Raw genomic sequence first — 18694 nt, forward strand, 5'->3', positions numbered from 1 at the left:
CCCTGTAAACCATCTATAATAAAACTGCTTTGGCACTATAAACAATGTGATTTTCACAAATTAAAAATCCAATCCTGAAAGTCAAACCTCACTTTAATATCCCAGCGAACACCCTAGCCATGCGAGTTTCTTACGAGTTTCCAATTTCATAATCAGTGACAGTCACACTGAAGTAGTTTAAACATCATATCTAATTATAGCAATAAAAATTATGTGCCACTATAAACAATGTGATTCCAGAATTTAAGAAGTCCATATTAGAAAGTAAAGACTCACTTTTAATATCACAACCTCACACCCTAGCTGTGCAAGTTGCTTAGAAATTCCAATTTCATAGTGAGTCACGGTCAAACAAAACTATTTTAAACGCCACAATCTAATTCTAATAATATAAGCTCTTTGCCACTATAAACGATGTGATTTTCAGAAATTAAAAATTTCCAATTTCATAGTGAGTCACGGTCAAACAAAACTAGTTTAAACATCACAATCTAATTCTAATAATATAAGCTCTTTGCCACTATAAACGATGTGATTTTCAGAAATTAAAAATTTCCAAAACGGTCAAACAAAACTAGTTTAAACACCACAATTTAATTCTAATAATATAAGCTCTTTGCCACTATAAACGATGTGATTTTCAGAAATTAAAAATTTCCGATTCCATAGTGAGTCACGGTCAAACAAAACTAGTTTAAACACCACAATCTAATTCTAATAATATAAGCTCTTTGCCACTATAAACGATGTGATTTTCAGAAATTAAAAATTCCATGTTAAAAAGCAAAGACTCACTTTAAAATCACAACTACTGCCCTAGCCGTGCAAGTTTCTTAGGAATTTCCAATTTCATAATCAGTCACAATCAATCTCACAACCATGCCAGTTTTCCACACTGAATTTTCTTTCTCACGGTTCAATGTATGAGCCCATTCCATCAAGTTTCTCTCGCTTGAATTTTCTTTGTGTGTAGCCAATGGTAGAGTCACTCCACGCCCTCACACTTGAAAAATCAACGGACATCTTTATCAGAAGTGCAGATTCATTGTGTCTACGTACGCTGGAACAAAGGGTAAGAAAAATAATAAATTAGTAGAAGTTTGTCATCATTTTATTTTTCATTTTTGTTTTATTTTACTTATTTTGAGGAAGTTTTTTAGTTTTATTTTACTTATTTTGAGGAAGGTTGTTTGAAATTTCCAGAGTTTTTTATGTAATATTTTATTTTTGTTACATATGTTGTATTATTTAAACCAATTAGAGAGATCCAGAATTTTATCAAAAATACTTTGCAAGAGCTTGCACTTCTGTACTTTTTTTACTGTTTTGATCAGATAATTGGAACAAGATCTTGATTTTCTTAGATATTGAAGCATACTCTACTGAATTTGCACTTCTGTATTGCTGACCTCATGAGTAGGACCTTTCATATTTGGTACTTGTATCTTTATGATTGTGTTTTGTTTATGAATTAGCAATAATCTTTCTTATATCGTGTTATGTATGAAATCTGAGTTATAGTTTAACATCAAAGAACTTTTGTATAAATGTTTCAGCTGTAATTCTTTATTGAATACATGATCAATTGATATATGCGATATAGTTTCCATAATTAGATTGCCTAACTATTTAGTCAAAATGATTATCATTAACGATTTCTTATCTTATAGCAATTGAATGATCTTTATTACCTTTTGCTTTAAGACATCTTTGTAAATAGCATGATTTGAGTTATTTCCGGGTATATAGTAAGATAATGTTAGAATAGATAGATGCATGTGTTTTACTGTTTAAATAGATCTTTTTAGTTAAATCATTACACATCATACTTTACATCAAACCAACATCATCATCATATCAATTCTTTTTCGAAAACGCGTGCCATTACCTCTAGTTGGAGCCACCACACCAAACGAAAAAAGAGCTTCTTTCAAGGTCCAGACTGGATGGTTGTCCCCCATGTTGTTGCAACGGAATTCCGGGGCTTCAATAGGAAGTCATATGATTACAAAGATTTTGTTCAGGTAGTAGGTTGGTTGAGTGAGCTTGATGATAGATTGTGACAATCGAAGGGCAATCTTCTTAGCAAAGAACCCAACATATCATTCTAAGGAAAAACATATTGATAGTTAGCATCAGCGTGTGGGAGATATGGTTGAAGAAAAGAAGATGTTGCTAATTAAGGTGAACATTTTGAAGAATGTTGCAAATTCATTAACACAATATGTGACACTAAGAATTTCTAATTATGTAAAGGAACAATGGAAATTATGGCATTGGATTGTTGATCATGTATTCCTGCACCCCAATGCATCCAAAGAAAGAAAACAAGTGAGAGAATGTTGGGTATGTGTTTTATTCTTTGTATGACTATTGTCACAAGTTGTACGTCGCATTGAACGTGGGGCGATTGGGGAGGTCACGGGGGGATGAAATCCCTCTTGAACGTGGGTTCATGGATAAATATGGTTAACTAACTATGGTATTATTCTAATCCATGGTAAATGGATTGAGAGTTTATTGATGCCACATGATATGTATATTGTTATGTAATATTGTACAAAAGAATACATAATGAAAAAAATAGATTGTGTTTTCCATTGAATCTTTTCTATTTTAATGAGGAATAAGTTTGCAAAAATTATTTTTATAGGGTTAAAACCCACAATCAATAATAAATCTCTAATACATTCTACCGACTAGATTTTTAGGCTTTCTTAACGAGATTTCGTTATCTCAAATTGGTTGAATTCGTAGATATCTAAAGCATAATCCACAAAGAATAACTTGTCCATTGAGCATGTGGCAAGTGAGCGAAGCATATAGGATAGGTCAAGATTGTTAGCTCATGTAGGAGTTAATCATTCCTTTCAATCCCATGGAGATTGATAGTACATATTTGAATAACTGTTTGATTTGAATTCATTTCAATATAACAAAGAACTTGTAGCAAGAATGATGAGGCCTTAATATATCTAAAGGAAATGTTTGTGATTCATTCTCACACTTTCAACATATCCTTATTAGAAACCAAATAATTTGGATCATCACCAAAGAAATGGTATTTTAGAAGAGAAAGAAACCAACATCTAAATAATTAGATCCAATCTTTTCCTTACATATTTAAATGAAGGAGGAACAATTCTACATTTCTTAACTCAAAAATGTGATGTTACAATATTTGAAAAACAAGTAGCAGAAATGAAACGAAAATATGCTTTCACACATAAAACCCCATTCACATATTAAAAATAAAATAATGAAGATTTAGCACGGTAGGAAACCCTTGCTCTAACATAAAACCCCATTGACATATTAAAAATAAAATAATGAAGATTTAGCACAGTAGGAAACCCTTGCTCTAATACTATACAAAAGCCGTTTGATATAAGTCACAATGCATGAAATATGAGAGGTGTAAACTTAGTTAAAGATAGCTATAACAATGGAACAAATGATTAAAAACTATGTTAGCAACTCACAATAGTTAGTGCATTGAAAATATGCTCCTTAAAAAAGACCAACCATAACAAAACTTCTACTTCTTTAAAAAAAAAAAAAAAATTATTTTGTTAACTTTAAAAAAATATAATATTTGTTTTTAATATAAATTTTATTTATTAACTCATTTTTATTATATAAATTTCTATTTTTTCAATTCACATGGTATTAAATTTCGATTTTATTCAAAAAAAAATTACAATTTTATTAAATTTTATTACTAACAATGATTCTACTTTCATTTGGTCATCTTTATCTAATACGTTTAATTTTCTCATAATTTAATGCTACATATACCATTATTATTTAATTCATGTTTTATAATTAAAATGTTGCTAATAAATTTTTAAATAAAATGTTTGTTTTATCAAATTATAATTATAAATGTTTCTATGTAATTTGTTGTTTTAAAACTAAATTAAACTTATATTTAAGCTAGCTCTTTTATGGGATAAAAGAATGATTCTCACTAAAATGTTATCATCAATAAAATTTATATATATATTTTTAGAATAATTTAATTCCCCAAAATTACTTTTATCATCAACCCTCCTGTAAAATTGAAACAACTTTCATCTTCAACCTCCCTGTACCATTTAAACCACACATCTAAATAAACTAAATCCACTAAAAAAAATTCAAAAATAATAATAAAGCTACCCTCTACATCATGAGTGTTTTTATCTAATAATAATAATAAAACTTCTTTACCCCTGTAAACCATCTCTAATAAAACTGCTTTGCCACTATAAACAATGTGATTTTCAGAAATTAAAAATCCATATCTGAAAGTCAAGCCTCACTTTAATATCCCAGCGAACACCCTCGCCATGTGAGTTTCTTACGAGTTTCCAATTTCATAATCAGTGACAGTCAAACTAAAGTAGTTTAAACATCAGATCTAATTATAGCAATTAAAATTATGTGCCAATATAAACAATGTGATTCCAGAATTTAAGAAGTCATATTAGAAAGTAAAGTCTCACTTTTAATATCACAAACTCACACCCTAGACGTGCAAGTTGCTTACGAATTTCCAATTTCATAGTCAGTCACGGTTTAAACACCATAGTCTAATTCTAGTAATATAACCTCTTTGACACTATAAATGATGTGATTGTCAGAAATTAAAAAGTCCATGTTAAAAAGTAAAGACTCACTTTAAAATCACAACTACTCCCCTAGCCGTGCAAATTTATTGGGAAATTCCAATTTCATAATCAGTCACAGTCAATCTCACAACCATGCCAGTTTTCCACACTGAATTTTCTTTCTCACTGAATTTTCTTTCTCACGGTTCAATGTAGGAGCCCGTTCCATCAAGTTTCTCTCGCTCGAATTTTCTTTGTGTGTAAGTCAATGGTAGAGTCATTCCATGCCCTCAGACTTGAAAAATGAACGAACATCTTTATCAGAAGTGCAGATTCAGTGTATCTAGGTAAACTGGAACAAAGGGTTAGAAAAGTAATAAATAACGCAGAGCCTTATGATCGTTGGTGCAGCTCCCCTCATCAAATTAGAAAAGAAAAGTTCGAGAGGAAAGCTTCGAGCTCTGTCTTGAGACGCCAATGGAGATGAAAACAATACACGGCCGCATGTTGCTTATCGTCACTGTATGGACGCGCTTGCACCTATTACTAGCTCAACCTATCTGGCTTGGTGAACCTCTCTGGAGTGGTTGTGGGGAAACGGAATATATAAATGGTAGCGATTTCCAGCGTAATGTAATCCAGGTTTTGGAATCATTGTCGGGGAACGCTTCTACCAGCGGATTCAATACCTCAAGTGTTGAGGGGCAAAACAGCAATAGCGCTGTTTATGGGTTTATCCAGTGCAGAGGAGATTTAAATTCCTCCGATTGCAAAGGCTTTGCTTCTACGGCGAAAGAAAGCCTTGTAAAGAAATGCCACAACACTTCTGGATTCTTTTATATAGATGCCTACTTCTTACGTTACGACAATCATAGTTTTTGCAACGATTATGATGAGAGTAGTGCCAATGAAACTATTTGTAACAATAATATTGCTAGCGCTCAGCCAGATCTCTTCGCAAATATTACCCTGGAGGCTCTGTCAAAACTTATCAACAAAACTGTGCGGACTCACACACTTTTTGCTACAGATAAATTCGAAACCAATGATGTAAGTTTCCCGGAAATCTACTCCCTAGCCCAATGTTGGAATCATGTGTCACCAACAAACTGCCAAACGTGCCTAGCTGCCGGTCGGTCGATTTTATCCGATCCGGGCGAGGGATGCAAAACTGGATGTCTTGGAGCACGCTACTTAAGTATGTACTGCATGTTGGTTTACAACATTTACAGCTTTTTTAATACTTCCATCATGCCGTCACCGCCACCGCCAAAGGAAAGTCCTCCAGCATCCGGTATCTTCTTTCACACAGTGATTTTAAATGTATTTTTTCTGTTTGTTTTTTCTATGTGGCGATTGGATCAGAAGCTAGATGATGTTTCGTCTGAACACATTTATGGCAATTGAAATTTATTCTCACTGAAATATGTACTTTCTTTTCCATAATAGAGAGAAGTTTTTTACTCTGAAAAAAAGTGGTAGGGTGCTTTTGTTCATTTCCTAAAATAAAAAAAACATTTTACGGAGCCTTAATATGTACTTTCTTTTCCATAATAGAAAGAAGTTTTTTTCTCTGAAAAAAAGTGGTAGGGTGATTTTGTTCATTTCCTAAAATAAAAAAACCAATTTACGAAGCCTTAATGTGTGAATTTGCAGGGATAATTGTGGGCGTAGTAGCCGCTACGGTCGGATTAGTTACATTCATAATCCTTTGGAAGTGGAAGATTTTCTGTCGTCGAATGCCTTGGGAACGCATTTCTCGAACCGGAGGTTCTGGAATTGCTAAACCACTAGTGTGCGCTTGATATACTAGTGTCTTGTGAACTTATCAACTATTTCTTTACCGCAAAATAAATAGATGCATTGTTAATGTTTTCTCAGGGGAAGGACGAGAAATTGACTTATCGCCTACTATAGCTCATCCGGAACTTATATTCAACTACGACATACTGAAAAAGGCTGCGTCCAATTTTAATGAGGAAGACAAGCTTGGCGAGGGAGGTTTTGGATCCGTATTTAAAGTGAGAGCTTAATATCATTGCTTTATGTCAAATTAGATATTTGGAATCTGCAGCTTCCATGAAAAATAGAATTAATTATTAAGTTCATTGATCTGCTGTAGGGGGTTCTACCTGATGCAAGAGAGGTTGCAATCAAACGGTTGAACCTAGATTCAAGGCAAGGAGACACTGAATTTCTGAATGAAGTCAATCTTATCAGTCGTGTTCAGCACAAGAATTTAGTGAAATTGCTTGGCTGCTCCGTTAAAAGCTCAGAAAGGCTACTGGTATACGAATACCTCGAGAACGGCAGTCTCGACAACATTCTTTTCGGTAGCTTCTCCCTCTTTAACTACTTAATCCCTTCATGGACCCTGGATTTGTTCAAGTTTTTTAATATGGCTTGCCAATGGGTTTACTTCCTGTTATGCAATCATTGCAGATAGAACAAAACGCCATTTACTTGACTGGAGCGGTAGGTATGAAATCATAGTTGGAACTGCACGTGGTCTGGCCTATCTTCATGAGGAATCTGACATTCGGATCATCCACAGAGATATTAAAGCAAGCAATATTTTACTTGATAAAAAATACAAACCCAAAATAGCAGATTTTGGTTTAGCCAAACTCTTTGGAGAAGATCAGAGCCACGTTAGCACTAGAATTGCTGGAACTTTGTAAGAATTCTCTTTACATTTCAATGTCTTGATGTCCCCAACTTTATTTAATAAATTGCAGGATATGAACCAACTACAATTCACATATTTGAGGAAGCATCATATAATTTTAATTTTAAAAGGGTTAAGATATGTTGATTTCATTATACATGGCATTGTGCAGTGGTTACATGGCGCCTGAGTACGCCTTGTCCGGACAGCTGACAGAAAAAGCGGATGTATTCAGTTTTGGAGTACTTGTTCTTGAGATTATCAGCGGAAGAAAGAATCAAAGTTTGCCTCAACACATGGTGTTTCTCCCGGAAGAAGTATGGCTAATGTGGATCTAATATAGTATAAATTTCCCGTATGAAATATGATTCTTACTCACTAATGTTTTATGATTTGTGGATATTGGTCAATTATCAGACATGGAGACTGTATAAGGAAGAGAGAGCATTAGAAGTTATGGATCCCACATTGGAGGGCAGTTATTCGTGTGAGGAAGCGATGAGAGTGATTAAAATTGGTCTTCTGTGCACTCAAGGAGCTGCAACGTTGCGGCCTTCAATGTCACTGGTGGTGTCCATGCTGACCAGTGAGCGAGAACATCTTTCCTCACCGACAAGGCCTGTTTACATAGATGTGGAGAATGTGACCAAATCTCACCAACTTCAACGTTCTACAGTTGTTGATTCTGACAAAGCATCTAGCAGTACAGCAATTTCTTCTGACACACATTCCGATATCCATTCTGCAACTGCTGCTCCTGCAGCTTTTGATCCTGACAGAGCATCTCGCGGTACAGCAATTTCTTCTAACACACATTCCGATATCCATTCTGCATCTGCTCATCCTTCGTCAGGAGCCTAGGTGAAAATCAGCCAACGTTTAGGTGCTTATTATTGCTGCGATCCATAAATGACATAATCAGATTGTTCGTTATTGAAAGAAGATTAGGCGTAGATAGGATTTGTAATGGGAAATGGGGGATTTTCATCGCATAGCGATTAAGCTCGCTTTTTGCTTATTTCCATCTATTTAGAAAGGCAAAAGAAAAAAGAAAAACCTTAATTAATAAAATAAATTTAAATACTATTCCAAGATTATATTATTTTCATTTATTAGCATTATTTCTTTTAGATGACTCGTGCTATCATCTGCCACTAGTCCTCAGACGATTAAGTGCTTCAAGCTCTGCAGTTAAAAACTCTTTAAATTGTTTACTATGGAATGGACTACAGATTTTCGTCTAAAAATAATATCTATACATGTCCCACATCATTTCATCCTGCAAAGATATCATAAATTAGAATAAAAGTTGTAAGCATCTATCACGACTATAAGGTATTATTCTTTCAATCCATTAACGTCATCAAATTGAAAATATTATTTTTTATTTTTTCATAAAATAAAATTTTACTATTAAAAAGTTAAAAATATCTTACTTCCACTTTGAAACCAAGCGTGTTTATTCAAAATGATGTTTTTCCGTATAGGTATTCAATTGTTGAATTGAGGCTTTTGACTTAAAACATAAAACCTCAGAAACTTTATTGATCATTTGCTCGATTACATCTTCATTTATATAGGAAACACACAACCAATTCTGGTAACCAATTCCTAACTACTCACAACTACATCTTGTTCAACTGCTCATAACTAATTCAGTTTCTACATTATTCTCACATCCTCCCTTAATGGAGAAATGGATTCTCTACAATACCTAACTGACTTCTAAAAACTTCAAATTTGATTTTACCAAGGGGCTTAGTAAATATATCAGCCACATTATCCTTGGTGTTACAAAATAGCACTCCAATTTCTTTTGACATAATTTTCTCACGTACAAAGTGGTACTGTAACTCAACATGTTTTGTTCTAGCATGGTAAACTGGATTATGTGCTAATTTGATAGCACTCTGATTATCACAATTGATACATGTTGCACCACTTTGCGCTTCTTCAAGATCAGCAAGAACTCTCCGCAACCAAATAGCTTCACAGGTGGCATTGGTTAAAGCTTTGTACTCTGATTCTGTTGATGATAAAGAAACAGTTGGCTGTTTCTTACTGCTCCAAGATACGACCCCTGATCCAATATGGAATGCATAGCCAGAGGTAGATCGTCTGTCATCTGGATTTCCTGCCCAATCTGAATCAGAAAAACCTGTCAGTACAACATCAGATACATCAGTATACATAATACCAAGATTCACTGTTCCCTTTAAGTATCGGAGAACTTTCTTTGCAGCAATCCAGTGATTTCCTGAAGGCTTAGCCATGAATTGACTAAGGATACTGACTGAGTATGCAATGTCTGGCCTGGTAGTGGTGAGATAGTTCAAACTTCCCACTAACTGACGATATAATGTTCCATCTGCCTCTTTCGAACCATCTTCTTTGTACAACTTTGCATTCTGTTCTAAGGGAGTTGACATAGCTTTACAATCTATCATATTGAACTTTTTAAGAATCTCCTTTGTATATTTGCTTTGAGTGATCAATGTTTTACCAGTTTCTCTCCATACCTCAATGCCTAAACAGTAATGCATTTCACCCAAATCTTTCATTTCAAAAAACTGTGACAACTGAACTTTAATTTCTTCAATTAACCTGTGAGCACTGCCTGTTATAATGAGATCATCCACATATAAAGATATTAAAGCAACATGTCCTTTTTCATCTTTCTTTACATACAAGTTAGGATCATTTTTGCTTTTCACAAACCCATTCTGAAGAAAGAAAGTATCAATCTTTACATACCATGATCTTGGTGCCTGTTTCAAACCATACAATGCCTTTCTTAACCTGCAAACTAGATGCTCCTGTCCCTGTTTGACAAACCCTTCAGGTTGAACCAAATAAACTTCTTCCTGTAAATCACCATTTAGAAAAGCAGATTTGACATCCATTTGATGTATATTCCAGTTATGTTTTGTGGCTAAGGCAATCAGTAATCTAATTGTATTCAACTTAGCTACTGGTGCAAAAGTGTCTTCATAATCAATGCCCTCCTGTTGAGCATATCCTTTTGCTACTAATCTTGCCTTAAATTTATCAATTGTACCATCTGCTTTAAATTTTGTTTTATACAACCATTTGCTTCCAATTGGAACTTTATTTTCAGGAAGTTCCAGTAATTCCCATGTTTGATTTTTCATAATAGAAGCATACTCATCATTCATAGCATTAATCCATGGTTCATGTTGTTTAGCCTGCTCATAATCAATTGGTTCTTCAACATTCATTATATTATACATTAAGGCATAGTCTTTATACCTTTCAGGAAGCCGAGTCTGTTGGGATGACCTTCTTGGTGTGGGTGTTCCATCCATGATTCGTTGGCTTTGAGGTGTATCACCCCCTTGTGATGACTCACTGCTGCTAGATGTGCTCGTACTGCTGCTATCATCCTGATCCTGTACCTGTACCTGGATCTGTTCCTGTTCCTGTTTAATCATAGTATCAAGCTTGATATGTGCATCATCATTAGAAATATGCCATGTATCATTCTTTGTATTACTTTTATCAGTCTGCTCATGAAACAATACATCACGACTTGCAAATAGTTTATGGGAACTTGGATCAAACAATTTATAGGCTTTCTGATCCGTACAATATCCAATGAAAATACACTTGATGGACTTGGCATCAAGTTTTCTTCTGTTAGCTTCAGGAATATGAGCAAAAGCAGTACATCCAAAGACTTTGAAATGACTCACATCAGGTTTATAACCATAAAGAACCTCAAAAGGAGTTTGAAAAACTAATTGCTTAGTGGGACATCGATTCTTTAGATAAACAGCAGTGTTAATGGCTTCTGCCCAGAAACCATTAGAGATGTTCTTACCTTGCAGCATACTACGAGCAGATTCCACCAAGGTTCTATTCCATCGCTCAGCAACACCATTTTGCTGAGGGGTATGTGGCACTGTGAACTGTTGTTGAATTCCATTAGATTTACAATAGGTGTTAAATGCCTTTGATTTATATTCACCCCCTTGATCAGATCTGAGTATTTTAATACACTTTCCTGTTTGTTTTTCAACCATATTTCGAAATTCTTTAAAATACTCAAATATGTCACTTTTCCTTCTAACAAAATAGACCCAGGTATATCTAGATCTATCATCAATAAAAATAACAAAATATGAAGCACCACCAAGAGACCTAGTTTGCATAGGTCCGCATACATCAGTGTGAATTAATTCAAGAATATCATACTTCCATTTCTCAGTATGAACAGGAAACTCTTCTCTATGCTGCTTACCAAGTGCACAAGCTTCACATGGTAAATGTTCACACTTCATAACAGGAAGACCTTCAACCATTGATTTCCTTTGTAACAACGATAAATCATTGTAATTTAGGTGCCCATACCTGTGATGCCATAATTCTGCTGTCGATGTCTCTTGAGATGTCAATGCAACATGCCGCTTGACTGTCACATCCGATCTGTACAATCCTCCAACCCTGGTACCTGTAGAAACAACCTTGTAGTGGTCCTGAACATCTTTCACTATACACCCCAATTTACCAAATTCTACTTTTAAATGATTATCAGTGATAGCGGAAACAGATAGCAGATTCTTTTTAAGAGCAGGTACATACATCACATTATGAATCTGTCTCATTTGTCCATTAGGTAAGTACACATTTACTATGCCATAGCCTTGAACTTTAAGTGACCTATCATCTCCTAAGTAAATGTGTGTACCATCAGATTTCTCAAAATATTTATCAAACCATTCTTTATTACAAGTCATGTGTGCCGATGCACCAGAATCTATAAACCAAGTATTCTCATCATCAGTTTCAGCAGACAATGCAGCATCAGAAAGAAATAACTTAAGATTTTTAAATCCATCATTCACTGAGGTGTCTCTGTTTATGTAGTTTCCATTATGCCTGTTATGTCTTTGATTTGATTCATTATTCTTTCTCCTATAGCAATATTTTGCCAGATGTCCAGGTTTTCCACAATAATGACATACAATGTTCCTTTTAACATAAGAATCAAGAGGTGCCTTACCTTTCTGCTTTGCTTGAAAATGGCCTCTGTTTCTGTCCCATGATCTCCCTCGGAATGGTTTTTGGCCTCTGGCAGTCAAAGCCAAATCAGAACCATTTGACTCCAGTTCAAATGTTTTCATGCGCTCTTCTTCTTGAAGAAGAATTCCAACCAATTCTTCAAATGTAGGAGGTGTCGGTCTAGCTGAGAGAGCTTAAATAAAGACTTTATAGTCGGGGACTAACCCCTTTAAAGTAACAGTTACCAAGTCTGTACTAGAAACCTTTTCACCAATATCACCAAGCTTATCACTAAAGTCTTTAATTCGGGAAACAAAATTACTAATGCTTTCATTGGCATCCATTTTGATAGATAGCAGCTTTGTTTTTAAAAATAAAATACGATTTGCATTAGAAGTCTCATACAAACTTTTAAGAGTGTCCCATGTCGCTTTCGAAGTTTCACAGTCCCGAATGTGAGGAATAATATTGTCCTTCACTGACATACGGAGCAGCACCCTTGCTCTCACTTCACGCTTCTCCCAATCTTGAGTGTTAGTAGGAGGTTGAGGCTTGGTCTCGTCACCTTTTACAATCGACCAGAGATTGTATGCCTCCAGTACTGTGATGATCTTAAATTTCCAATTTACATAGTTTTCTCCATCAAGTTTTGAAGACTCATTTAAATAGGAATCTGCAAGGGGATTAGCCATTTCTCCACCAATGACCAAATTCAATCGAACAGGAAAATAAAACTCTACAACCTCTGCTATCAAGTAATTACAAGATTCGGCAAACCCTTCTTTTTCCTTCAATAATTTTATAACACCACAAAATTTCAAACTGTCACTGACGTCAAGAAAACCGGGCCGACTGAAACAAAATATGACCACGGCACAACAGTTTCTGTAAAGAATCTGAGTACAATAGTTACAGATGATGAGGTGGAGCAATCAGTGCAAAAATTATAGATTGTAAAATGGATCAGATGCGCCAAGTAGCAGTTATAAACCGGTCTACAGAACGGAATTTTGGAGAATTACACTCAAGACTTTCAATTTGGAAGGAGCCCGTGCTTAAACAAACAAAACGTAATTGGTAATTGGAACACACAGCAAGCAGCAACCTTTTGTCCACACGCAGCAACGCAGGGAGGTCCGCCTCAGCCTTTTGTCCACACGCAGCAACCTTTTGTCCACACGCAGCAACGCAGGGAGGTCCGCCTCACGCAGGATCTTCCACAAGCTCTCACGCTGCAACACGACTCCGCCTCACGGCTCTCACGCTGCACCACGACTCCGCCTCACGGCTCTCACGCTGCACCACGAACTGGCCTCACACAGCAAAAAAATGCACGCAGAAGGATCTTCCACGACTTTACACAGCCTCTCACGCAACAACTTGGACTCACGCCTTCGCTTCAGGCCAGACTCACTGCCCTTTGGCTCTGATACCAACTTAAAACATAAAACCTCACAAACTTTATTGATCATTTGCTCGATTACATCTTCATTTATATAGGAAACACACAACCAATTCTGGTAACCAATTCCTAACTACTCACAACTACATCTTGTTCAACTGCTCATAACTAATTCAGTTTCTACATTATTCTCACATTTTGTGTTCCATATCAAGTTTAAGAGAGATTTTTCGGGGTAAATCACGTGATATTTTATTTGTCAGGCGTTTCGAACCAACTAGTGTGGTTCATCATCACCACATTGGTTGGTTGGAAATGCTTCGACAAATGAAATATCATGTGATTTACGCCGAAAAATCTCTAGTCAAGTTAAAAATATATTTTTTATTTTTTATAAAATAAAATTTTAATATTAAAAGTTTAATTTTAACTTCAAAATTATATTATTAATATATGAATTTTAAATTGAGAAAATTTAGACATAATTATATATTAAAATCTTTTAGTATTTATTTAATTTAATTTTATTTTATTTTATTTAATGGGTACTCAAGTTTTCTATTCTCAGTGGACGTTAACCACCACCACCACCACCACCATCATCAATTTATATAAATATATATATAAAACTTTGAGTTTAATTTGTATATTTCGATTTTTAGATTTTTAATGATTTGTTAATATAGTTATTTATATATATCAACTTACTTTTAATTCATTTTTATTAATTATTTACATTAATTTTTAACTAAAAAATATTATATTAATTTTTATTTTTTATTTTTATATTCCAATCATTTAGGATAAATTTTCTCACTATATTTTCATTATTTGTTTTTATGTTGGGAACAAATTCTCATCTTAGTCATTATGATGAGTGGTTCTAAAGGCGTCTAGTCAATAATTTGAATGTGATTTTTTGGGGAAAGACTTTCTTGAATAAAATATGAATCACACACTCGCACACACACATATATAAATATATACTATTTAAAAAAAAAAAATCTCAATTTTAATAGTAAATTACATATTTTTTTTTATTGAATATTCGCTCACACTCTATGTATAACTTTTCAAACCAAGCTAATCACCTATAATACTATAAATAGACATAATATTTGAATCCTTAAAATATACCCTTTTTTATTTTTAATATTTGTGTGAATATTATATAATTTGAAATATTATAATTATTATATGATTGAATGAAAGAATCTTTTTCAATTTTTTTAATTATACCATGGTGAATCTAGAAATTAATTAGCTGGAGTAATCTCGACAAGGCCCAATATCAAACCTAGCCACTTCCATTACAACAACATGATTATATCCAACAACGAGTAAGTGCGATATAGCAAGAGCTGAGACTTCTCTAGGGAGGAGGAGCCTACAGGAATTTACGAGTTAGCAAGAGTCAATATTTCTCAACAGTGGTAGGGGCGCTACAGGAATTTATGACTTAAAAAGGGTCGAGACTCCTAAATCTTGGGGGAGCCTAGCCATTGAGTGAAATCCCATAAGCCAAATATACCAAACCATTATCACTTAGAAAGAGGGGGAGTCTACTCTTTGAGCCTTATCACAATGACTCAAAGATATCCAATCTTGGGATTTGAAACGAGTTGGAGGGAATAAAATCTCATTGTGACAACTACTCTTTGTCCCATGGGGAGATTGTGGGAAACCTTTGAGCACTATTGAGGTGGGGAGGTGAATCACTAGTGTGACTTATTACAAATTTTTTCCTTTTATTACTTCTCAATTGAATCACACACTTGTTATTGCAACAACTCACAATATGTTAGTAGCATATGAGTACACAATAAACATGTAAAAATATAAGAAACATATACTAAATGCAAACCATCAAAGCACAACCAAAAAAACATCATCACACATGAGACACAGGATATCTGGTGGAAAACCCTTCACTGGGAAAAAAATCACCCTTACTACTATTGTGCTGCTCTGAATCATCTCACTCTCATCAGCCTAGAGACTCGATTCTACTGATCAGATCAGAAGACTATGTTCTCCACGAATCTACAAACTATCATCCGTTGAAAGCCGCCACGATCAATCGATCCTCACCCACCTCCAATTGGACTATCCAACTACCATTGGATGGATAAATTGTTATGTTCGCTAAAACTTCACAATCACAGCTCCACATTCATGAAGTCATTGCTCCTTTACTCTATACAGGTCTCCTTTCATCTATTTTCAAACTAGATCTCAAGACTTTCTTCTCAACTCAATTCATATCTGTAATACACACTCCGCAGCAAGATAATCTCATCAAATCAATCAAATATAATACCACAAATATGTTATCTAGCAAAATAATGGCCACAACAAATCTTCAATATCATCACTAATAATAATATCAAATCCTCACATCATAATATAATTGTTGCATACTACAATTAGAAACATACAACACAATGGCTATGTGTCAAATGCAAAAGCATTTCTTGCAAAAGAAATGTGAGAATCACCAACAAAATATACTCCAACAACACACAAAAAACTCTCCAAACAATATCTACTCTAGTAGCATGAAATTTGATCTATTTTGTAGCATGATTCAGATCTTCTCATTGTGCAGCCATTAACACTCATACACTGAAGCATCTATGCTCTCAAATAGATCTAAAACATAATCACTATATGTAGCCTTCTCTTTCACACATACACTCAACATCATCAACCACTAAGCTCTAAAATGAAGAAAATAAAACCTGTAGGGTGAAATTGAGCTTGGCGGTAGGATCAAGGGTGCAAAAATTGGACCAAGTCAATCCACTAACCTCACTACTTGTGCACTAGACGAGTTCCCATCATTGAAGGACCTTTTCAACCCATTTGTGACCTTAACTAATCAATTTAGGAGCTTTTGTGAATTACCAAGCTGAATTTTTCCTGATTTGTGTGAGGAATGCGGAGAAATTTACTTTCACGGCGTATACACTACTTTTCTTCATAAAGCTTATGTATACACTTATTTCCTTCACAAGACCTATGTATGCCTCTAAAAACTGAGTTTTATCAAGAGTTTTACAACCTTGATCTTGCTTTTGATCAACTCGAAACTTCCAAGACTTGTTTGTCTACTTGGGGGGGGGGGGGGGCATCTCATAACATTGTAGAACCTCTAAAAACCCATGAGAAGTCTATGATAACTATAAAAAAAGTAGCCCAAGTGTCATTTCCACGTTGACCTAAAAGGCCAACAAACATAGGTTGGCAAGACTGCCAAAAAATCCTCCACTCTTCAACAAACATCTACACACATTGCAACACCTATGATAGACCTGCAATACATTGTAGCACATCTCCATCATCATCATAAGACCATCCCACTACAACAAGTTATCAAGTCTTCCATCATCATATGATCAATATCAATTCCAACACATGCCAACATAAACCTATTGCTCGATCAACAATCTACATCATGATAGGTTGACATAAGTGCAGGACCTCATAGGGTTGACATCAATGCCAACATAGCCATCTCAATGCCAAGTCAACTAACTGCAAACCATGCTACAGTGAAGGCATCTAATAATTACCTAGACTACATAAGGTTGACATCAATGCCAACATAAGCTTGCTTCCATCATAAACCAATGCTAACATCACCTAGTTGGAGCCATGCACACCATAATGCCAACAATATCCTCCTTTGGAATTGATGGAAAACACACACAGCCTCCAAACCAATCTCCTTTATCACTCCCCTCTTGACATCAATGGCAAAGGGTCAACTCCAACTAATAATGCAGCAACATATGAAGCACAAATACTGGAGCAATTTATCTCTACATGGCTGAAAAATAATGCATATAAACCAACATCCATGCCTCTCATGTCAGTAAAAACAAGTAGCATATATACCAATCATCATGCAGTGCAACATACCAACCAACAACCTCTGGCAGTAACAACAATATGCCAACATAAGGCAATCATACAAGCATTAGTGAGGAGCAACAAATAATATGCAACAACATCCATAGGCAACATCGACCTCTCGGCTCATATAATGAGGTCAAAACCCAAAAAACATAACATAGCATGAGGCACATCATGAACATCTCCAAGCGAATCGTAATGCCAACAATATATGGATGAAGAAAAAAAGAGAAAATAATCCTCCCCATAAACACATGCCGTCTCCAAAATCATCTCCAACCTACAACGAATTGTTTTCGTTGCAAATAATGCTTCTTTTCCACAAATAGAAGCACCATGTGGACATAGACTCCACATGACCATGAATGAATGACATATACATGATAAATACATGGTTGTAGTTGTGATATAAAACCTCATATATGACTCTCATATGACCATATCATAACCTCATGACTCATGACTAAATGACCCAAAGATAGATCCAATAAAAGTACATGGCTCCATGAACATTTTACATGAATTTTCAATGAATAACATGACTACTAAGATCATCTCCTATGGAGCAATGTCTCAAATACATAACATATCGTGGTTTTTACAATGTCATTAGCCCATACATGTGGCTGCAAAATGACTCCATAAGACTCCTCCAAAACATGCCTCATGATGACTCATCATACTGAGAACTAAACTCTTAGCCAACACAAAATGATGATACAATAGTTATTGCATGGTTGTAATAAACTACATATAACAACCCATACATGTTTGCTCAATGCCTAAAATCATCTATGTGTATCCTATACCAAGTATCTTATTGCATGCATGGTTGTACAACCTTTCAACCAACTATCAGTAGAGATCAAAAACATATATATGGTTGAAAATTGTATTACTTTCTCTCAGGAAACATATGTAAAGAAGCTACAAATAACTAAGTTAAAATGACGAAGAAAAACATCAAATACCTCATGCAAACCTTATACCATGCACACCTCCCCCTGATTTCAATATACCTCCAATAGGTAAAATGATCCTGTTGACCTGAATCTACATGACGATGGAATGAACTCATCATATGATGTTATA

The 18694-nt window shown here is 34.9% G+C and overlaps 2 protein-coding genes across 2 annotated transcripts; both read left to right on the top strand.

Moving 5' to 3' along the window:
* The first annotated feature begins 5069 nt into the window (after nt 1–5069).
* Nucleotides 5070–5999, top strand: LOC149256331 (cysteine-rich repeat secretory protein 55-like). Its single transcript, XM_089455320.1, has one exon. The coding sequence runs from the start codon at nt 5070–5072 to the stop codon at nt 5997–5999; it is 930 nt and encodes a 309-aa protein (XP_089311446.1).
* A 90-nt stretch (nt 6000–6089) lies between these two features.
* On the top strand, nt 6090–8619 carry LOC149256332 (cold-responsive protein kinase 1-like). Its single transcript, XM_089457408.1, has 6 exons — nt 6090–6362; nt 6474–6613; nt 6715–6925; nt 7035–7269; nt 7433–7577; nt 7678–8619. Exons 1-6 carry the CDS (start codon nt 6233–6235, stop codon nt 8119–8121), a joined length of 1305 nt encoding a protein of 434 aa, XP_089313534.1. The 5' UTR covers nt 6090–6232; the 3' UTR covers nt 8122–8619.
* Nucleotides 8620–18694: the final 10075 nt, after the last annotated feature.

This window comes from Pinus tabuliformis, chromosome 7 (genome assembly GCF_031772625.1).
Source record: "Pinus tabuliformis cultivar Carrire ecotype Pingquan chromosome 7, CPIR1, whole genome shotgun sequence".
Classification (NCBI taxonomy): domain Eukaryota; kingdom Viridiplantae; phylum Streptophyta; class Pinopsida; order Pinales; family Pinaceae; genus Pinus; species Pinus tabuliformis.

What these genes read in the sequence shown, in the direction of transcription:
- LOC149256331 (XM_089455320.1), top strand. Translation starts at nt 5,070, where the DNA reads ATGGAGATGAAAACAATACACGGCCGCATGTTGCTTATCGTCACTGTA.
- LOC149256332 (XM_089457408.1), top strand. Translation starts at nt 6,233, where the DNA reads ATGTGTGAATTTGCAGGGATAATTGTGGGCGTAGTAGCCGCTACGGTC. An exon ending in GTTTTGGATCCGTATTTAAA is followed by an intron (nt 6,614 to 6,714) that starts GTGAGAGCTTAA and finishes GATCTGCTGTAG; the next exon opens with GGGGTTCTACCTGATGCAAG. An exon ending in TGGTGTTTCTCCCGGAAGAA is followed by an intron (nt 7,578 to 7,677) that starts GTATGGCTAATG and finishes GTCAATTATCAG; the next exon opens with ACATGGAGACTGTATAAGGA.